The sequence below is a fragment of the Saccopteryx leptura genome, chromosome 9, assembly GCF_036850995.1.
Source record: "Saccopteryx leptura isolate mSacLep1 chromosome 9, mSacLep1_pri_phased_curated, whole genome shotgun sequence".
NCBI lineage: Eukaryota > Metazoa > Chordata > Mammalia > Chiroptera > Emballonuridae > Saccopteryx > Saccopteryx leptura.
Genome location: NC_089511.1, coordinates 53,969,129 through 53,992,876, shown reverse-complemented (window position 1 = coordinate 53,992,876; position 23,748 = coordinate 53,969,129). Strand labels below are relative to the sequence as shown.

The 23,748-nt window shown below is 33.0% G+C and overlaps 1 protein-coding gene across 1 annotated transcript in view; it reads left to right on the top strand.

Annotated features, from left to right (window-relative positions):
* The window catches only part of PCDH15 (protocadherin related 15), a 1,001,489-nt gene that overhangs the window by 555,815 nt on the left and 421,926 nt on the right, over nucleotides 1–23,748 (top strand). The window contains exon 9 of the mRNA XM_066348814.1: nucleotides 16,584–16,692. Coding sequence (XP_066204911.1) covers nucleotides 16,584–16,692 — 109 coding nt within the window. The remainder of the gene's footprint in view (nucleotides 1–16,583; nucleotides 16,693–23,748) is intronic.

Below are 23,748 nucleotides of genomic sequence, written 5' to 3'. Positions count from 1 at the left end.
CTTCTGTAGAAGCATTGAAAAGTTTGGCAGATGCTTCCAAGAGACCCTGTGGGCACACATCCATAATACCATTTGAAAATGATTTATGAAGCATCTCTCAGTGCCCTGTGGGCATGAACAGACACAGTTATCAACGGCTACCATGTAATGATTTAAGGTGATAGTAGCCCTATTTGAGGACAAAATGGTCTGAAAACAAGCCTGGGTCAATTCCTTTCAAACATTAATAAAAAGTGTTCCAGTCTGTGGTTCCACAAAATGAACCAAGTTTTTCAGGGGTTTTCAGGATGCTGGGGACTTAAATGTTGCTAATGTTTTAGTTTTGGGAAACTTTCTATTCCCAAACAAATAGTTTGGGAAACAAACAAAACTAGTTTCTGTTTGTGATCCAGAAAACTAGCCATGGGAGTTGAATAAGAGTGCATAGGAAATTGTGCCATAGGCTATTATTATATGTGCTCTTCCAAGTGTTTTTATTGTTCAGTGAGGCAGATACAATCCCATCAAGTCTATCTGTCAAAAAATGAACCTTTATATTTGTTCACCTTGTATTTCTAAGACATTCAGGTGATACAAAACTTTAGATCTTTATTGTACTGTTATATCCTGCTGTGAATTTTCATTATAGTGTTCTTTTGTAAATTTTCTATTTGTCAAGAGAAGGTTTGCACGATCTTTACAATATTTCTCCTAGCTGTTTAAGTCATGTAGAATAATTTTGTAGTGAGAAAATAGGTTCTGTTGGTAATAATGGAATGCTTGTTTTTCTTCACACAACTTTCCATAATATAAAAAAGTCAAAAGTTTAAGGTATCTTATGTGCCAAATCACCATCCAGTAGGATAAGTTTAGTCTTTTAAAAATATTTCTTTTTAAATTTACATTTATTTAAGAGAGAGAGGGAAAAATATCAATTCATTATTCCACATTGTAGTGCACTTACTGGTTGCTTCTCATATGTGCTCTGACCAAGGGTTGAACCTGTGACATGGTGCACTAGGATGACATGCTATCCTCTGAGTCACTCAGCCAGGGCAAGTTTAATCTTTTCAAAACCTGAGATATAATATATGTATGATGATACCGTTCACTCATAATATCTTATACATATTCCTCATTTTATTACTCTCAGGAATATTTTTATAAAGTATACTGTGAATATATGTATAATTACTGTTAGTCTACTTATTCTAAAGCTGATAATGGACTAGATGATTCTATGTTTAAAATTTTAGTATATTAGATTATAAGTGGAAAATACCATTAGCATCCTTTTCTACATTAAATATCAATGTCTATAGAGTCTGTTAAATTATTAACCAGGTTAAAATCAATAAAATAATAATTTTAAATAATTCTTAAAAAGTTATATATATTATTTAATTTTAGCATAATTTAATATATAAATATAACTATTTTAATATAAATTTAATAAGATGACAAAATTATTTAATAAATATTCTTAAAAGTTAAATTGTATATAGAAATATCAAGCCAGTAATCATTAATGTTTCTTCTTCACTGGTTCAAATTTACAAGACCACAAAAACAATTAATATATTTATTTTTAAATAATAAAATAGTTTATTGATGTCTTAGACAAAAACTTGTAGAAAGGAATACATAGGGCTTAAATATACAAATAATTGCATGAATTATTACTCTAAACAATAAATGTTGTATAGCAAACATATTTATCTTCTTAGAAGCATCTGATTATGAAAAATTTTTAACTGATTTTGAATTTCCATTACAACTCTAAATTCACAATAACATATTTAAGAGCAGAATTTCAAAACTAGGTTAAAAAATACAGAAGTTAAATGTTGCTATATAACATAATTCATTTTTGTGGAAAATTTCAGAAAGCAGTCTATAAATAATACTGTAAAAAACTGTCATTATTTCATAGAGCAAGAAAGTGTATTTTGTGGACCAATTATTAGGTGATATATACTATGCATTATATAGAACTGTAAGTAAATGAAAAGTATAATTCACTATTGTCACAGAATTTTCGAGATTCTTACTGTTCACAAAGCATCAACAATGTGCCAGGCAATTGCTTTAGTAAAAGATATTATTGTTACTATTAATATTAGTAGTAGTGTTTGAATGTGCTGACAGTAAAGGCTACTTTGTCAAGACATATCTAAAAAGATATAGGGAATATGCCATAACTTTTATATTGTCATATAGAATAAAAGTCTAAGCAATAAGACACCAAGTAACAATGAAAGAGATATCAATGGTCCTTCTCATTCAATGTATTTTTATTGTAGATCAGAAAGAAATTTATATATAAACAGAATAAGTAGACACTTATACTTACATGAAATTAACAACTGATACTTACTAAATGTTAACCTGGCGTAGCACTGCAAGGGACTGCAAAAGCTTAATTTTTAAGTTGGGAAAAGCTCTGTTATTAAATGGATATGATATTAATTTATATAACTTAATATAAACTAATGTACTTTTATACACTCAGAGTACTGAATTTCAGAAAGATTAAGTATTCATATAATTAGTAAGATTTAGAGCATAGTTTCAGGTGTTTGTCACTGTAGCTCTGGTGGCAGCATGCTTTCCTCTGGACAGCACTGCTCTATAATATACTATGATGAACTTAGAATTTGAAAGTTCTGGGCAATAGTGTAATGTGAGTTAAAGAATAATGCTGTGAGAATAGTGAGAATCTAGCACTGATTCTTTTATCTGGAAAAGTTAAAAAAAAATCCCTCGAAGTGTCAATCAGATAAAATCATAGTTTTATCTAACATCTCTTTGATCTTGTCAGTTTCCTGCTTGTAAAGATGTCTGGAATGAAATGGGAGAGAGCTTTGCGTATCTGCTTTATCTTTATCCATGGCTTCACTGAAATACTTGTGAAGACATTAAAAAAATAAATGAAAAGGTGAATCAACACTGAAAACAAGGACTCTCAGTCACTAGTGTAGGGTTTTTGCAGTCTTAAAAAAAAGTAGAAAAAAGTTCAGACAGTAATAAAGATAGATTTTTCAGGTCCCTACCATGGAAATATGGGAACTTTACAATTACAAAGGTATCAGTCATTTGCTTCATACACTACTCAAAGACACTTGAAGCCCATGAAAGATTTTGCAACATTTAAGAACATTTTATACTCAAGATAAGAAAGGAAGAAAAGTCATTAAAGAGATTTATTAGAAAAATACAAGTTATTTATTTTTGAAAAGTTTGAATTACAAGTAAAATACAGTTAAGAAAAATATATAAAAAATAAATTTGAAGTTAAAGTAAAGATACTGTAGAGAGGAAAATAAAATTAAAATAATCAAACTAGAGATTAAAGACAGAAAATATAAAACCAAAGAATGCAATATTGCTAGTAACTAATAATAACTAATACTTACTTAGAACTTGCTAGGAGTATTTCAGTATAGTTTCACAAGTATTTCTTCAGTTAATTACCAAATTCTTAGTAAAGAAGGTAATATTACTGTATTTTATGGTTCAGCAATGGCTGAAGCTAGCTTACTTAGAAGGTAAGACTTGGTATCATCCTGGTTAACAACAACAAAAAAATGTGCTTACCATATTTCAGTGCACCATTATATTTTTGAGAATTCCACTAGACTGTAGAAGAATTAATAGTGGGAATAAAATAATAAAGATCAGATGACAAAATAAAAATATAATCAGGTTGTATTAATAAAGAACCCAGGTAAAGTACGCAAGTGCAATAATAAAGATACAGCAGAAAGAAAAAAAGAAAACCTTTAGATTTTTAAAAAGCACTTATGTTTGCATATTGAAAGCATTCAAAGCATGAAACACAGTTAAGGTAAAGAGACTGATACTGAGGTAAATTCTAATATTCTATGTTATTTCAAGATAAAAGCAAATTTGTACTAAAGGAAAAAAGAACATAAAGGAAACAGATATTAGGTACTTTCATTTCAATTCCACAGAAATTGAAGCTATTAAACAATAGAGGTATGTTTGGAAATAAGGAAAAGTTTGTGACTCGAGAAGCCTAAATTCAGTCAAATTTTCATTCAGTTATGAAGCAATTAATACTCTTATATTTAAGATCTCATGTTTTTTTTTTTGTTTTTTGTTTTTTTGTTTTTACAGAGACAGAGAGTGAGTCAGAGAAAGGGATAGAGGGATAGACAGAGACAGAGAGACAGGAAGGGAGAGAGATGAGAAGTATCAATCATTAATTTTTCATTGCGCGTTGCAACACCTTAGTTGTTCATTGATTGCTTTCTCATACATGCCTTGACTGCGGGCCTTCAGCAGACTGAGTAACCCCTTGCTGGAGCCAGTGACCTTGGGTTCAAGCTGGTGGGCTTTTGCTCAAACCAGGTGAGCCCACGCTCAAGCTGGTGACCTCGGGGTCTCGAACCTGGGTCTTCTGCATCCCAGTCTGACGCTCTATCCACTGCGCCACTGCCTGGTCAGGCAAGATCTCATATGTTTTACTGAAAAAAATACTCAAAGTCATGTCACTTAACTGTTAAATAAGAATAAAACATTAAAATAATTAAATCCTGTTATAAACATTTAGTCATGAGCTTTAAAACCAATAAAAATAAAATCTAAACATAAACCAATAAAACTTTATTATTTATATCTATATGTATGCTTATATCTATATCTGTAATTGCAGGAATCTAAAATAATTCTTAAAGAAAATATAATGTAAAAAGAATAACATGGTTTTTAATTCTCAAAATTTATTATTAAAGGCAGCAGTTTTGTGGTGTGTATCTGGGTGTGTTTTTGTGTATGTGTATGTAATTCTGGAACTGAAAGGGTAGAAATATGACAAATTAGAAACATTAAAAAGTACAATTATGGCCTTGGACAGTTGGCTCAGTGATATAGCATCAGCCTAGTGTATGGATGTCCCGGGTTCAATTCCTGGTCAGGGAACACAGGTAAAGCGACCATCAGTTTCTCCACCCCTCCCACTCCCCCTTCTCTCTCTCTCTTCACTTCCCATGACCATAGCTTGATTAATTTGAGTGCATTGGCCCTGGGTGCTGAGTAGGGCAGAACATCAATCCTAGATGGGGGTTGCCGGGTGGATCCTAGTCAGAGAGTGTGTAAGAGTTTGTCTCTCTACCTTGTCTCCTCTCACTTAGAAAAAATAAAAAATAAATAATTTAAAAATGCAATTAAAGAGTACTTTCTTTTTTGGCATTTCATCATCTTTATATTCCTTAGTTTTGAGGCTAGTTTTCATAAATTCAAAATTGAGAGGCCTTAGTCTTTACTCTCAGTCATTGCATGTCTTTCCAATATCTAGTTTTCACATTCATATACATGCAATCTTAGAGAGAAGACTTGAATTTCTGTTTTAAAACATTTCAAGAAGAACTAACATCTATCTTTTTGAAAATATTTTTTAAAAATTCAAGAAGATGGAAGATTCCCAAGCCCATTTTATGAACCTAACAATAACCTAATACTAAAACCAGGTAAGGACACTACAAAGAAATAAAATTATAAACCAAGATCCCTATTGAACATATGCTAAAATCCTCAACAAAATAGTAGCAAATTGGATCCAGCAATATGTTAACAAGATCATACTACAAAATCAGGTGGGCTTTATTATGATTTTGCAAAGTTCACATAATATCTGCAAATCAATAAATGCAGTATACCACATACACAATGTAAGAATGTAAGATAAAAATTACATGATAATATCAATAGGTGCAGAAAAAGCACTTGATAAAAATCAAACACCCATTTATGATAAAAACTCTCAGAAAAGTGGTACTAGAGGGAACATATCTCAAAATAATAAAGGTCATATATGACAAACTTGCAGTCACATCACACTCACTGGACAAGAACAAAAAGTTTTTCCCATTAGATCAAGAACAAGACAGGGCACTTTCACCACTCTTACTCAACATTGTACTAGAAGTCCTAAGTCACAGAAATCAGACAAAAAGAAGAAATAAAAGGCAGGCAAATTGGAAAGGAAGAAGTAAAATTGTCATTATTTGCAAATGACATGATACTGTTTTTTAGATTCCACCAAAAACAATAGAAATTGAAAATGAATTCAGTAAGTAGCAGAATACAAAATAGAAATCCAGTAGTTGTGTTTTTACATACCAATAATAGAATATTAAAAGGGATACTAAGACAATAATCTCATTTACAATAGCATCAAAAAAATAAAATTATAAGACACTGAAGAAAGAAATTTAAAAAGATACAATTAAGTGAAAACATATAATATGTTCATGGATACAAAGAATTAACATCATTAAAATGTCTGTACAACCCAAAGCTATCTAAAGATATTTCACAGAATTAAAAGAAATATTCCAAAAATTTACATGTAACTATAAAAGACCCTGAAGAGCCACAAAAATCTTTAGAAAAAAGAACAAAGTTGGAGTAATTATGCTACCTAATATCAAACTATAATACAAATTCATAGTAATCAAACCAGCATGTACTGATGTAAAAACAAACATGTAAATCAATTGAACAGAAAAGAGAGCCCAGAAATAAACCCACAACGTTATGATCAATTAATTTTGACAAAGGAAGCAAAAACATACAATGATGTAAAGATAGTCTATTTAATAAGTGGTATTGGAAACATTAAAGAGGTACGTGCAAAAAAAGATAAATTAGACTATTTTCTTACACCATCCAAAGAATAAACTCAAAAGAGATTAAATACTTTCCTTTTAAGTGGGAGGAGGGGAGATAGTGAAACAGACTCTCTCATGCACCATGACTGGATCCACCCAGCAACCCTCCATTGGGGTTGATGTTTGAATCAGCCAAGCTATTTCTAGCACCTAAGGCTGATGCACTCAGACCATAGCAAGCCACTGGCTGCAGGAAGGGAAGAGAGTGAGAAAAGGGAGCGTCAAGGGAAGAGAAGCAGATGGTCGCTTCTCTTGTGTGCCCTGACTGGGAATCAAACCTGGGGCACCCTTATGTTGGTCCATACTCTATCCAGTGAGCCAATCAGCCAAGGCCAAAATAAATACTTATAACCCAGAGATTTCAGGTCTTGGAATATATCCAAAGAAAATGGAAACACTGATTCAAAAGAATATATTGGCCCTGGCCGGTTGGCTCAGCGGTAGAGCATTGGCCTGGCGTGTGGGGGACCGGGTTCGATTCCTGGCCAGGGCACATAGGAGAAGCGCCCATTTGCTTCTCCACCCCCGCCCCCCCCTCCTTCCTCTCTGTCTCTCTCTTCCCCTCCCGCAGCCAAGGCTCCATTGGAGCAAAGATGGCCCGGGTGCTGGGGATGGCTCCTTGGCCTCTGCCCTAGGCACTAGAGTGGCTCTGGTTGCGGCAGAGCGATGCCCCGGAGGGGCAGAGCATCGCCCCCTGGTGGGCAGAGCGTCGCCCCTGGTGGGCGTGCCGGGTGGATCCCGGTTGGGCGCATGCGGGAGTCTGTCTGACTGTCTCTCCCTGTTTCCAGCTTCAGAAAAATACAAAAAAAAACCAAAAAACAAACAAACAAAAAAACAAAAAACAAACAAACAAAAAGAATATATCCACCCCTGTATTCATTACAACCATATTTACAATAGCTAAAATTTGAAAACACCCCAAGTGTCCATAAGTAGATGAGTAGATTAAAAAACAGTTGTACATATAAACAATGGAATACCACTTGATCTTAAAAAGGAACTAAATTTTACCTTTAGTGACAGCATGGTTGGTCCTGGGAATATTATGCAAAACAAAATAGGCCAGTCAGAAAAATACGAATACCACATGATTTCAATTATTTGTGGAATCAAATGAACAAAATAGAAACAGACTCATAAATAGAGAAAACAGACTGTCAGCTATTAGAGGGGTGGGTGGTTGGGGGACTGGATTATACAGTTCTGGAAGTTTAAGCCAGATCAATCAAGCAAGAGAAAGAAATAAAAGATCCATATAGGGAAAGGAGAAGTAAAGGTATCACTTTTTGCAGATGGCATCCTCTATATAGAAAACCCTAAAGACTCCACCAAAAAACTATTAGGATCAATAAACCAATACAATAAAGTCTCAGGATACAAAATATATATACAAAAGTCATTGCTTTCCTATACACCAAAAATGAAACAAAAAAATTCTTTTTACAATTGTACAACAACAAAATAAAATATTTAGGATTAACTTAATAAAAGATGTGAAGGATGTGTATACTGAAAATACAAAACATCATTGGAAGAAATTAAAAAAGACACTATGAAATGAAAAAATATTCTGTGTTCATGGATGGAAAGAATCAAGATAGTTAAAATGGCCAAAGCAATATACAAATTTAATGCAATCTTCATCAAAATCCCAATGTCATTTTTAAAGAAATAGAACAAATATTACCAGGTTTGTATGGAACCATAAAAGACCTCAAATGAAGCTAAAGGTATCACACTATCTGACATTAAATAATACCACAGACCATGCTAATCATAACAGCATGGCATTGGCTGAAAAACACAAAACCAATGGAACATGGTCAAGACCCCAAATATAGAACCACATATATAGAGATAAATAATCTTCAACAAATAAGCCAAAAACACAAAATGGAGAAAAGAAAACCTCTTCAATAAATGTTGGTAAAATTGGAAAACTGCATACAAAAGAATGAAACTTGATTACAGTTTCTCCCCTTGCACAAAAGTTAATTTAAAATGGATCATAACCTAAATTTAAGATCTGAAATAATAAATTACATAGAGGGAGACATAGGCACTAAACTTATGGACCTTGGTCATAAAGAACAATTTATGAATTTGACCCCAAAGTGCAAAGGAAATAAAGGCAACAATAAATGAAAGGGACTATATCAAACTAAAAAGCTTCTGCACAACAAAAGAATCAGACAACAAAACAGAAACGTAGCCAACCCAATGGGAAATGATATTTGCAAAAAACAGCTCCGATAAGGGGTTAATATCTAAACTGTATAAAGAACTTATAAAGCTCAGCAACAAACAAACAATCTATTTTAAAAGGGAGGAGATGACCTGAACAGACACTTCTCCCAAGAAGACATACAAATGGCCAACAGATATATGAAAAAATGCTCTCAAAGCAACAATGAGATACCACCTAACACTTGTTAGATTGGCTATTATAAGACAGGTGATAAAAAGTGTTGGAAAGGCTGTGGAGAAAAAGGAACCCTCACTCACTATTGGTGGAAATGTAAACTGGTACAGCCATTAATGGAAGAAAATATGGTAGTTCTTCAAATACTAAAAATAGACCTACCATATGACCCAGCAATCCCTCTCCTGTATATCTACCCCCAAAATTTGAAAACATTGGTACATAAAGACACATGCACCCTCATGTTCATTACAGCATTATTTACAGTGGCCAAGACATGGAAATAACCAAAGTATCCCTCAATAGAAGATTGAATAAAGAAGATGTGGTACATATATACAATGGAATACTACTCAGCCATAAGAAATGATGACACAGTGACATTTATGGCAACATGGATGGACCTTGAGAACATTATATTGAGTGAAATAAGTAAATCAGAAAAAGCTAAGAACTATATGCTTTGCATATAGGTGGGATATAAAACTGAGATTTGTGGACATAGATAAAAGTTGTTACCAGTGATAGGGGGTTGTGGGGTAGGGTGGTACAGGAGGGTAGTGAAGAGAGACAAATATATAGTGGTGGGAAATGACTTGATTTTGGATGATAGGTACACAGCCTAATCAAAAGTTCAAAAGCCATAGAAATGTTTACCTGAAAACTGTCCTCATATTGATCAATGTCACCCTTTTAAATTTAATTTTGTCAATTAAATTTTTTAAAAAGTTCCAGCCACAGTTTAAAGAATATTATGTCTTCACTACTCAACTTTCTTGATATAGAGTAAAACATTAAATTTAAATGCTAAAATCATAATACTTTTAAAATATTTATAAATTTGTATATTATTCTAAAACAACATGTGCTTTCAGAAAGTTAAAATTCAATTGTTGAGCCATTTAATTGCAACAATAATTTTTTAATAGCAGATAGAAGCAAATTAAATTCTACTTAAAAAAATAAACCATAATTAAAAGTGAATATAATTCAGCATTTATATAACTTTCAGAAGGTAACATACTGCCTTGGTAAAGGGAAAAGGGAGATATATTTGAATATATATAAATGCCAACTTACTAGCTGTCAAACACAAATAACATTAAAAGGAAAACAACAATCTGAAAATATTTGTAAGACTGATGACAAAGTGTTTTTTGTGCTAATTACATATGCCATAAAAATAGAATTTTAAAGTGCAAAAATTTAAAACTAAGCAAAGTAAACAGAAGAGGCACAAAAAATATATCAAATAAAGATGGTAGCAACCAAAGAAATACAAAATTAAACCTTATACTTAGTTCACAATAGTCTAGACATGTATTACCCTGAATAATGACAAGTATGTGCAGTTATAAACACTCGCACACCACTAAGGAGGAAATAAACCATTATAATCTTTCTAAAAGCCATCTAAAAATTTGTATAAAAATGTTCAACAAGTCCTCATTCCTTGATCCAGAAATTATACCTCCAGAAATTTAACTTATAAATAAAAAGACACAGTACAATAATGAATATATTATATATGTCGCCAAAACAATGTAAGTAATTTAGATGTACAACTATAGAGCCTAATCTACATTAATGGAAGTTGCACACTATTACAAATTATGCTTTTAAAGCATATTTATTGGCTTACAATATTGCTTATGATATAATAAAAAAATTATATAATCAACAAAATTTATATATACACAAGTCGGGACTCTTCCCCCTACTGAGACTCCTTTATTTTAGAGATATTGGTTGATTTCAATAACTCACAATAGTGCTTATGATATAATAAAAAAAATTATATAATCAACAAAATTTATATATACAAAGTTGTGAAATATTACGTGTAAATAGACATTATAATAGATAATGATAGATAAATGATAAATACTGATGGAAAATACCTCAAAATATTAACACTGTTTATGACTAAGTTATAGAATTTTAAATATTTTACTTTACATTTCTCTGTATTTGTAAGATATCCTAGGATCTTTTTAAAGGAAGACAAAAAATATTTTGCTATTTCCTTATAAAAGTTTTCCATTGTCAACTACTTGAATATTAAACTACATTATTTTTAAAGCTCTTTAATGATTCTTCTCAAAATATCCCTAAATTATATTTATCTGTTTATTTATCTATCATTGATTTTTTATTAAACACCGTATCTATCTTCTATCAGATGCAAGCATATCTTCTATCGTTACCAATTTCATCTTTGAATCTAGATCAAAATTAGGTTTATTCAAACTGCACACACTTGAATATCTCTAATTCTTGGCATTTTAAATAATTTACTCAATAATAATTAAAAATGTGAGTTTTCTATCAAGGCTTTCTCAATATTTATTTATAGATGCCTTTATAAACATTTATTTTTATAAATTTACTTGCATATATGTATCTTGAGTTCCCACCCCCATGGCTGTGCTCTCCTTCATAGTTCCAGAACTCTTACCCAGTATATTTTATAATACTTGAAAAAATATTAGAGCTGTTTTGCACACAAGTGCTTAGTAATTTATATAACTCATCTGAGTACTAATAAATTAAGGAGTTATCACAATATTTACATAACTAAAATAATAGAAAATGAATTTATAAATTAGATAAGTTCTGAGAAATGCATCATTAGGTCATTTTTGTTGTTGGAGGGACATGATAGGGTTCACTACACAAACCTATATGGTATAGACTACAACTATATTTGTATGTACTTTATTTTACACCTGGGGTAGTACAGGTTTGTTTACCCCAACATCCCCACAAACATTGGAGTAACTGTCATACAAGTACCCAAAGATGGCTTTTCTTTTTTAAATGCAAGTACCTATTTTAAGCTTTGATTGCTAAGGCCTACACTTCAACACTGGACATAAACACAAGTCAGGACTCTTCCCCCTACTGAGACTCCTTTATTTTAGAGATATTGGTTGATTTCAATAACTAATCATTTGGGCTACTTGTTGTAGTTGTCATGTTTTTTCCTTTCTGTACTTTTAACTCCTGGTCCTTTGTTTTAAATTCACCAATGAAGAATGAACCCCTGAAACCTTATAGCTCAAGCCTCAACTACTATAAAAGCAGAACCCAGGTCCCTGGGCAAGTGCCCTCTTTTTCTCTCCCTTTGGTCTTGTTGTGTGCCCCTTGGCTTGCCTTGTATTCTCCATGGCTTGTAAGTAATAAACTCTATTTTTTCTTCAAAGTTTTCTAATGGCTATTGCTGAAGAGTGCTTTGAACTCATAATAAAAACCCAAGGGTCAGTCCAGTAGTAACACTGGTTTTGAAAGGAGCTGTCTGTGGGCAGCTCTGTGGACCCAGGTGAGTGCCCTCAGGTATTTCTAGCATTACTGTTGATAGACTAAAAAGATACAAAATGGTAACCCTTCATACAATAACATTATGATAGGCTACTGTATCACTAAAGCATGGGAATTTTTCAGCTCTACTATATTCTTATGAGGCCACGTCTTAAATGAGGTCTATTGTTGAGATAGTGGCATTGTATAGTGAAAGATTGCATTACTAATGTTAAAAATTCTTGAGATTCAAAGATCATAATCTGCTTGGCAGGTAATCCTAGAAATCATATTTGAGAATTCATTTTTTTTTTGTATTTAAGACCAGGTTGTCTGAAAAACTTATAAACAGCAGTATAAGAGAAAAAAAAAAACTGATTTTATAGATTAGTTGTTAGTATTATAGGACAAGATAAAATATTAGTCTTAAGTTATTTAAGACAACTATAGTTCTCCCAATTTAACAGAAACTTATTTAAGTCTATACCAAGAGGGTTAATTTTATTTTGTTCTTACTAGTGTACTTTATTTTTTTATAATGTTAAAAATAGTACAGGATATGGTACCTACATAGTCAAAAAGGACTGAATGGCTTTAAATAAATGTATAGTTACATATATAGGACTTGTGTAAAGTTCTATATGTATAATTACTATGTCTTTTTATTTGATTTTGGAGGACACTTGCTCCATCTTCAAATTCAAAATTAGCCTATGGTATTATATTATAAATATTAAAATTTGAGTTTAACTATTAGCTAAGTTGTTATCTAGCTGTCTAAATAAAAAATAGTTTTTATTATATGTTTTATAAAAAACAGAAATTTAATTAGCACTGCTCTCTCCTTCTTGGTTGTTTACCATGTAATTTTTAGACTTTATTGTTTATATAATGATAAAGACTATGATTAATACTCCATCATTCATTCCAAAAACTTTAGATAGTACAGAAAAGTTTTTAAACTACATGACTAATTATCAAAATTAGCACTGCTTATGTATAGTTACTTATTAGTGCCACAGGGAAAAAAAGAGAGTGAAGGTGATTAGTAGGGGTACCCTTAAGTATCATGATCTATTTGCATTTAGCTCTAATAGAAAAGCTCAGATTTATTTTTTTTAATTTTTGACTGATCGGGCAGTGGCGCAGTGGATGGAGCTTCAGACTGGGATGCCGAGAACCTGGGTTTGAGACCCCGAGTTCGCCAGCTTGAGCATGGGCTCATCTGGTTTGAGCAAAAGCTCGCCAGCTTGGACCCAGGGTTGCTGGCTTGAGCAGGGGGTTACTCGTTCTGCTGAAGGCCCACGGTCAAGGCACATATGAGAGAGCATCTATGGACAACTCAAGTGTCGCAATGCGCAACAAAAAACTAATGATTGATGCTTCTTATTTCTCCATTCCTGTCTGTCTGTCCCTGTCTGTCCCTCTCTCTGACTCTCTATCTCTGGAAAAAAAATTTTTTGCAGAAATAATTAAGTTATTTCAAAGAGCTGGAGTCTAATTATGAACCCTTGGTATAATGCCCTGACCATTAGAAGTAGGTTGGGTTTTCAGAAAATTCTGTGAATTGCAATGCCTCCCAAGATCTGAGTTGAGTCACACTTTTGGAAAAGTTACTGTAGATTTATTTAGCTGAACCAGCAGTAATGTAGCTCAGCCGTAAAATGACTTTGGCTAATGCCATCAGGTTCCTTTGAGAAATGACTAGGGAGAGCTGATCAACCCTAACTCCTACATTCAAACATATGAACTTTGAGGAACATTGGATTTTTTTCAGTTTACAGAGAAATACAGTATTACATAGAAAGTCAATTGACTATTGTGTGTGTTTGGAATAGAGAGGTGGAAGGTTAGGGAGAGAGTGAAATGGAAAAAAAAGAGAGAAGAAACAGGTAGTGTGGGTAAGATTTTAGGAAATGTTGTGTGAGAATGGTAGTCATCTGGATTTAATTGAGTTTGTTTTTATTTTATTGATTTAACATTTTATGGTTCCAAATCCACATTTAAAGAAAATATATAAAATTGGTAAGTTATCCCTACTTACAGATATTTACTTTTAGGAAAATTGTTGATAGCATTTAGAGTACTGAAAGCCCATTAGAGATTAAGATTCAACAAAGCCATTAAGATATATATAAGTTCCAAATTGTTGGTCAATGATATCTTTAATTATTCCAACTTCAATAACTTAATATAACACAGTCATATAATTATACTTAAAATATATATGTAACTTAATATAACAATAAAACTATATATTTTAAATAATGCTTTAATATCATTACCCTTTATTTAGCATGCCAGAATTATACATTTCTGCTGAGATTATAAACTATTAACTTTGTATAAAAGAACATGATGTTTCAAGTTTCTTTTATTTGAAAAGAAATATTATAAAAGAACATTGCATTAATTTGTTAGAATGTGATATTGAGATACATTTTATTTTTCTTTAAAATTACTACTTATATATTTGGATTGATAGTTGCAAAGGCTTAAGGCAGTATTTCCAAAACTGTGCTCTAAGGGTATTAATGCAAGGAGATGTTAAGATGTGGTTCTAGAAAATGTGTTAACAATACCTCATTCTTAGGCAATCATGATGCAAATCAGCAAACTGGAGTCTCTGAAAAGACCTGCAATACAGCGGAGGAGCTTTTCAGAATTGTATTTTATAAAATGTTTCCCAAGCTTTCTTTTGCAGAGTATACATTTGGTTTTTTTAGTGTACCAGTTATAATCTAGTTCTGAGGTTAACAATTTGTGTCTTATCCATCACTGTTTTTATAAATAAAGTTTTATTGCAACACAGTCATGTTCACTTGTTGCTCTTCTGTTACAATGGCAAAATAGAGTAACTGCAGCATAGACTGTATACCTGACAAAACCTAAATATATTGGTTATCTAGGCTTTCATAGTAAAATGTTTACCAACCTTGACAGCAGAACAGAATAATACCACAGGTCATTAAATTGGGAAATGCTGACTCACAGAAATATATTAAAACTTTAAAAAGAATCTTCTTGTGTTGTAAAGTGCCAAAAGCTACAGAATTAATATTAATATATCTTAGGAAATTTAAAGGACATTTTATTAATTTTGGCTAGGCATGCAAAAAGATTTTGTAAGTGTGATTCCTATGTTTGTGTGATTAGCATTAATACTAAGATGGCCAATGGCATTGTGTTGTAAATGAGAAGAGGAAGGAGACTTGGATTCCCTGACCATACCTATGGGAGGAAGGGTGAATAGCTAGCCAGATACAGGAAGAAAAAAAGATTAAATTAAAATTTTTTCTTATACTAATGAACCATTTACAGGTATCTGTCTCTATGGAAACTACCCCTCCCCTCCTGAAAGCATGTGGTTAATGTATGTATCTCTAAACAAAGGTATAAACTTATGCCGTGATGTCAGGTTTTCTCCCCTCCCATGTATAATTAGGAGTATATAAACAGCCCCTGAATGTTTTTGGGGTCTGCACAATTTGGGTCTGTTGCCCTGTGTCAGCCATATGTGGCCGGCATATTTAATAAATTTCCTCCTGTAATAAAACTTTTCAAAAACTTATTTGGACTATGTGCCTCTATGAACACCCATGGATTTGTGGATTTAGATACTTTACAACACTTGCAGATAATTATAAGTTAAATATACCTACTTGCATGATACATAATAAATTTTAATTAGGTAAAATTTACAATGATAGGATTCTGATTTCCATTGAATTAAAGCATCAATTTTTAAAGCTTTTATTTTAATATTTTTAATTTATGTGAAATATTAAAACACGATTTAGAAAGGAAATAATATAAATATTTTTATAAATCTTATTTAAAGCCAAAGATAAAGACAATACTTGATAGTTTTATATTTCTTTTGATAAAATTGACTAGGAAAAATTCAAATTTATTGGTATCTCTCTTCTTTGTTTTCCTCTGAGGCAAATTTCCTTGTATGAAGTTCTATATATGTAATTATTATGTCTTTTTATTTGACTTGGAGGACACTAGCTTCATCTTCATTCAATATTAACTAGCCTAAGATGTTATAATACAATTTTTAAAACCTGAGTTAAACTATTGGTTCAGTTGTTATCTAGCTGTCTAAACTATAATATCTGAATGTCAATTTTAAATGAGGTATTAATAATGAAGTTGAACTAAACTCTCTAAATTTTTTTCAGGAAGAAGTGAACCCCATCATTGTTACCCCACCAATCCAAGCCATTGACCAGGACCGGAATATTCAGCCACCATCAGATAGGCCTGGCATCCTCTATTCCATCCTTGTTGGTTTGTATCTGCTCACATTTTTTACTTTCAGTTATTAATTGGGAATCATGTAGGAAAAACGTCTCAAATCAGCATAAACATATTTAATAACAAATAGTTTTTTTGAAATTTGTGTTATGTTTAGTGTTAGTAAATTAATTTTTTTGAATATTAGTTTCAGTGATATTTGTGGAAGAACAAACATATTAAAGAAGCAAAACAATTTAAAGAAATAAGAGATTATCAAATATAGGTATTTTTTTCAATATACCCTCATAAAGAATTCTCAAAGAAAAGAAATGAAAAACTTACACACTGTTTGCTCTACTAGTATTTTATCATAGTGAATACAATTACATAATTCTGAAAATATATGACTAAAGCAAATAAGGGCATTTGGAGCCATATGGGAAAATGATAAAGCTTACAATTAGCCCAAGGGCACATAATACATTATACCCTTGGCTAATTTTTCCATGAAAAATTCACAGAAGCTGTCTTAATTTATCCTGTGCATACACTGCTAATTGTACCAAAAGCAAAAATGATGAGAACTTGATTATGCTATCCAAATTGCTTTTTTTCACTCAATTTGCTTTTTCTAAAATATGGATGATGCTACTTTGCAAGGCTTTTACTCTCTAGATAGACAGATGTTTCCGGGACAGACCATACATCTCAAAATAAAGAAAGAGTTGCTTTTGAAGTATGCTTGAAAATTCAATCGTATTTATCATTACTTTCAACCTATTCTTATTATTGTACTATGCCCCCCATGTATATGTACACATTCATAAGAATGCAACAACCTGCAGACATTAGACAGATTTCAAAATAAGATGCTATAGCCTACTTATAAATATTTGTTATAAAAATTCAAATAATTCTGGTCCAAGCCTTTGGTTTCTAGAACTACATGCATATCATATACCAGTTGCTGAGATTAAATATTATATCTTTAAAAAGCCTTTTGAACAAAAACATAAGCCTCTTTTAAGTCTATAGAGTCCTTGGCATAGATCAGAGGTAGTCAACCTTTCTATACCCTCCGCCCACTTTTGTATCTCTGTTAGTAAAACTTTCTAACTGCCCACCGGTTCCACAATAATGGTGATTTATAAAGTAGGAAAGTAACTTTACTTTATAAAATTTATAAAGCAGAATTACAGCAAGTAAAAGCATATAATAATAATTACTTACCAAATACTTTATGTCAGATTTTCACTAAGTTTGGCAGAATAAATCTTTATAAAATAACTTACTATAGTTAAATCTATCTTTTTATTTATATATACTTTGGTTGCTCTGCTACTGCCCACCATGAAAGCTGGAATGCCCACTAGTGGGCAATAGGGACCAGGTTGACTAGCACTGGCCTAGATAAACAAATAATCATTTTTCATTTAATTAACTGAAAGCTTGTATCACTGTTAATCACTGTGATAGTTGTTGTAGATACGAATATGAGAGTTAAATGTTCCAATTGAGGGTGAGGTAGAGTAAATAGCTAAAATTATGTCAAAAGGTAATTTAAAACACATAGTATTAAGTCTGACCCACATATCGTGTGCTTATGGAAAGAGAGTGCTAAGGATTTCTAAGATAATTACTTAGGAACAGTTATTTTACCAGAAAGACTGGGATTTCCAGCTAGAAAACAGCAGACAAAGGACCTAGATAGATAATGTAGCATGTATCAATATAAAATCTAAAGGATGAAATTTAAAGATAGTTTTGGGGAGGGAGGCATGTAACTCAGTGTGGGCTGGTATCTGTTAGCATTCATAAGCTTTTTCACTTTAACATGTATTTTTTCTGTTGATAAATGAGCAACTACTCTATGGAGCAAGACAGATTTCTCACTTTATGGAGCTGGTTTACTGGCAGCAGAGACAGGCAATAAACAATTCATATAATAAACATAAATAAATATTTATATATGTGTTATAAAAGATAGATGTGGTCAGAGCTATGGAAAAATAGAGCTGGGTGAGTGGAATGGGAATTACAGAAGAGGTGTTGCAATATAAGTTGCCATATTAAATAAGATGATAAGGATATGGCTTATTACAAAGTGGGGATTTGAGCGAAGTCGTAGAAGTTGAAGGAGTTAGCTATGTAGATATCTGAAGGAAGAGTTTCCAAGCAGAGATAAAAGCTGGAGCTTGCCTGGTTTGTTTCAGAAACACGAAGGAGACCAGTACCACTGAAGAGTAGTGAGTGAGAGAGAGGGAAGTAGAAAGAGGGTATGAAAAAATAAGGAGGTGCCAGAAAATAGAGTTTTGTAGTCTGTTGATCTATTTTGATTTTTATTGAGTGAAATGAAGAACCAATGCAGGAATTATAGCAGAAAAATGACATAATAATGTTAAGTTCCATCAGTCTCTAACTTTAAGATCGTGGATAGTACTAAAAGATAGACATAACCTCTGACACTAAATTTGTTTTCACAGCTATATTAAATAAAATGCTATCCATTTATGGCATTTACATTTGTAGAAGGCAGGGCATTATAAGGGTAGATAACATAGCTTCTGGATTTTTTCTATCCATGTTCAAATTCTGACTTTAGCACGTGCCGATTATGTAATATTAGGCAAGTTACTGACCTTTCTGCCTCAGATAGCTGCTCTTTAAAATGGGGTTGATCAAAATTGATCGTTCAATAACTCAGTTTAGAAGGTCTGAACTTATAAATATGTAATAACGTTTAGAAAAAATTACTGCTCAAATAATGTTAGTTGATGTTTTTCTTGCCATTAGGAAGAAAAATGAAGCATCTTTCCTAAGTCATACAAGAGTGGTAAGAATAGAAGCGTGCGCGCGCGCGCACACACACACACACACACACACACACACAGCTTATAACTGCATCCTTTCCACATTCTGGCCTTTCAAACATTAAGTAACCTTGCAAATAGTCTAGTATGTGCATTTCCTCATGCCTTTCTATTATCTAGAATTTTGATTCTAATTTTAAATAAACTTCACCAAATAGAAATCTGTTTTCTTCTTCTTTTTGGATTCTTGGGTTACCTTTCCCTTTTACCAGGAAATTATTACTAGCAAGTAAGGTGGAGTCTATGAGTTATTTTTATTATTACTATCCTTTAAATATGAATGAAAGAAGTCTAATTTTATGGCAAACATTTCTTGGAGAGGTTTCCTCAACTGTACAGGTTTCATTCATATTTACTTAATGAAAGAAAATTCTTTCAGAAAGCTATTGATTTTCAAATATGTTGAACTCCTTGTTCTTTCCCACATAAGGATCACATAGTGCCAGATAATGAGCCACACAAACTGTAACTTATAAAAATAGATTTCCCTAAAAGTGAGAGCCTGATAAACTCCAGGGTAAGTACTATCAAAATGAACCAAAATTTTGTCAAAACATAACAATGTAAGTTGGAGAAACATAAGGGAAGCTGTAGAGACAGTGAATGGTGTTTTAGTGGTCCGTTGCTGTACAATAAATCATTCCAAAAATTAGTGAGCTAAAATGGCAAAGATTTATTATTTCTCCTGTTTCTGTGCCTTGATTGGGATCAGCTGATCAGTTCTGCCTTATTTACTTGGTGCAGTTGCAGTTATTCTAACGTTCACATCTAGTTGGGGACTAAACAGAGATAGACATCCAAGGTGGTTACTCACTCTTTCTGTTTTGCCTCCCCTTTACGCAGTAGTCTTCTCTGCAGCCTTGGTTTTGACTTCCTTGAAAGTAAAAGTGAAAGCTACCAGTCTTCTTAAAGCTTGGTCTTAGAACTGTAAGAGAATCATTTCTACTAAAGCAAGCACAAGTTTAACTCAGATTCAAGAAAAGGGGTAATAGATTGTTCCTTGATGAAAGCAAAAGAGTCTCTAGCCATTTCTCATCTACTTTACGTAATTTGTGTATATATTAGCTTAAGAAAAATTATTTTTTAGATTGAAGACATTTAGTTCCTCATTCAAAGAGTTGAAAATAAATTTGACTCAACTTTCTGATATTTAAAAATGATACATACATTACTATTATTAGTTCATATTTTAATGCTCAATAATTGCATACAATACATTATTATACTAGATATAAATCCACATTTCAATTAATTATATTAATTGTTAAAGGATTGTCAGGCTGACTTTATTTCACATCTGCTTGAATCTTTATGATTTGACCCAATAACATGATTGATAAAACACCTGTACTAGGAACACAGGAAGTCAGTGCCTGGCCTCCTCCTTGGTGTTCACTTTTACATGCATCATAAGTGTTATCCTTACTATCAGGTTCATTTAAAGAAATATTTCCCAGCAATTTACTCAGTTTTGTAAGTATTAATTTGGAAAAAAATGAATACTAAAAAACACAGGTCACTTTAACTTGTTAAATGTAAACCCAGGCCCACGTCGATGTGCTCAAAGCAAACAGGAAGGGGAGAGAGCATCTGTCAACCCTTTCCTGCCACATAGCTATGGGATCTCCCTCAAGACTTCTTGTCTGTGTCCCTACAAACACACCATGAACATCAAGTCTCAGTCTGAATATTAATTATTTAAGCTGATTTTTGTAGTATTTTTCAATAAAATAAAAGTATTTATTTATTTATTTATTTATTTATTTATTTATTTATTCTGTGACAGAGACATAGAGAGGTACAGACAGACAAGAACGAAGAGAGATGAGAGGCATCAATTCCTTGCTGCGGCACCTTAGTTGTTCACTGATTGCTTTCTCATATGTGCCTTGACCGGGGTGCTACAGTAGATCAAGTGACCCCCCTGCTCGAGCCAGAGATCTTAGGCTCAAGCAGATGAGCCTTGCTCAAACCAAATGAGCCTGCGCTCAAGCTGGTGACCTCAGAGTCTCAAACCTGGGTCCTCCGCATCCTAGTCCGACGCTCTATCCACTGCGCCACCATCCGGTCAGGTGGTGATTTGAACCTGTCTAGTCAGAAAAATGATGGTGCAATAAGCAAAAACTCAGTTCCTGGTTTTTGTGTGTTCTTATATTTAAATTACAGATGCGAATATATCATCTGCACTAAAGTGGTGGTTCTCAAACTTTAGCGGGCATGAGAATCACCTGAGATTATTCAGAGGGCACATTTCTGACCTTCCTTTTCAGACATTGTGATTCAGAGGACCTGGGGTATGATCTTGACCTTTGTGACGCATGTAGCCCAAGAACTGCACTCTTAGAAGTATTGCCATAGAAATGCATGAGAAAACAACCCATGCAAATCTTGAACTGGCTACTGGTATAATAGTTTGGTTTTCTTAAGACAAGTAAAAGAGAATTTGAGATTCTTTTTGAAGAGGTATTTTAGAATTGTTGGCAATATTTTGGATAAGAAAATGGAGTTTAATTCATTAGATATCGTTTAAAAATAAATTTGCAAAGTGAAATGGATTTAGACTTAGGTTGATATGTAATGTGGAACTGAAAGAAAAGGAGTTTATTTTTCATTATAATAATCAAAGTTGCACAAAGAAAATGCAATAGCTTGAAAGAAAAAGGATAACCTTAAAACTAATCAGAGATAGCCTGACCTGGTGGTGGTGCAGTGGCTAGAGCATCAGACTGGGATGCAGAAGACCCAGGTTTGAAACCCGGAGGTTGCCTGCTTGAACATGGGCTCATTCAGCTTGAGTGCAGGCTCACCAACTTGAGTGCAAGGTCGCTGGCTTGAGTGTGAGATAATAGACATAACCCCATCATAGCTGGCTTGAGTCCAAAGGTCCCTGGCTGGAAGCCCAAGGTTGCTGGCTAGAGACCATGGTCATTGGCATGAGATGGTCATTGGCATGAGCAAGGGGTCACCCACTCTGCTGCCTCCCCATCAAGGCATGCATGAGAAAGCAATCAATGAAAAAGCAATCAACAAACAGCTAAGATGCCGCAACAAAGAATCGATGCTTCTCATCTCTCTCCCTTCCTGTTTGTCCCTATCTGTCCTTCTCTCTGACTTCCCTCTGTCTGTCCTTCACTCTGTCTCTGTCAAAAATAAAAATAAAAAAACTAATGGGTGATAATAAAAAGAAATTAGTGGTTATCTATCATAAGCTTTCTTTTTTTATTAAACAAGAGTGAGAGAGATACAGAGAGAGGGACAAACAGGGACAAACAGGAAAGGAGAGAGATGAGAAGCATCAATTCTTTGTTGTAGCACCTTAGTTGTTCATTGATTACTTTCTCATATGTGCCTTCACTGGGGGGTCCACAGCAGAGCAAGTGACTCCCTGCTCAAGCCAGTGACCTTGGGTTTCAAGCCAGCAATCTTTGGGCTCAAGCCAGCAACCATGGGGTCATTATCTGTGATCCCATGCTCACTGGTGACCCCATGCTCAAGCTGGCGACCTTGGGGTTTCAAACCTGGGTCCTCAGATTCTCAAACCGATACTCTATCAACTATGCCACCACCTGGTCAGGTCATGTATGTTTAAACTAGAGATAATTTGATATAAAAAGAAATGTGTTTTTAAAGCATAGAGAAAAAATGATTAAAATTATTGACAAAATTTTAGTTATGTAAAAGAGGTAGCTAGTGAATTGACTATCAAGGGAGTGGAAACCATTTAATTACAAAATTAAAATCATAGCAAGAACTAGATGAAGAAAACCCAGAGCTTTGGAGGTATTTTTGAGGAAGCAACATTTTTAGATTAATTGCATTTAGTATATTTAAATTTGATGGATATTACATTTTTCAAATGAGAAAATTAAGTGAATCTCTAGGGTCCTTAAACTTAGACATGTACTTTTTTTCTTTGACATTTTATATTCAGTAATAACCTGTCTTTTGCAAGGTATTCAGCATTCAGAAGTCTCATGAAGGTGCTCATTGAAAATCAACTGGAGATAAGTTACATATTATAGTTACTTTTGTTTGACTAAAGGAAATTATAGGTGTATTCATCAGTAACATTTCATTGAGGCTGATCTTAATTTCCTACACATGCAAAATGTCAAGACTTGGAAAATAGCCATAGATTTCGATAAGTTTCTATGTTAATCAGTTCTCTATGATAAAAATTTAGTTTTTGACACTTAAAACAATAAAATTAGGATAACTTATAATTACTTACTTATTG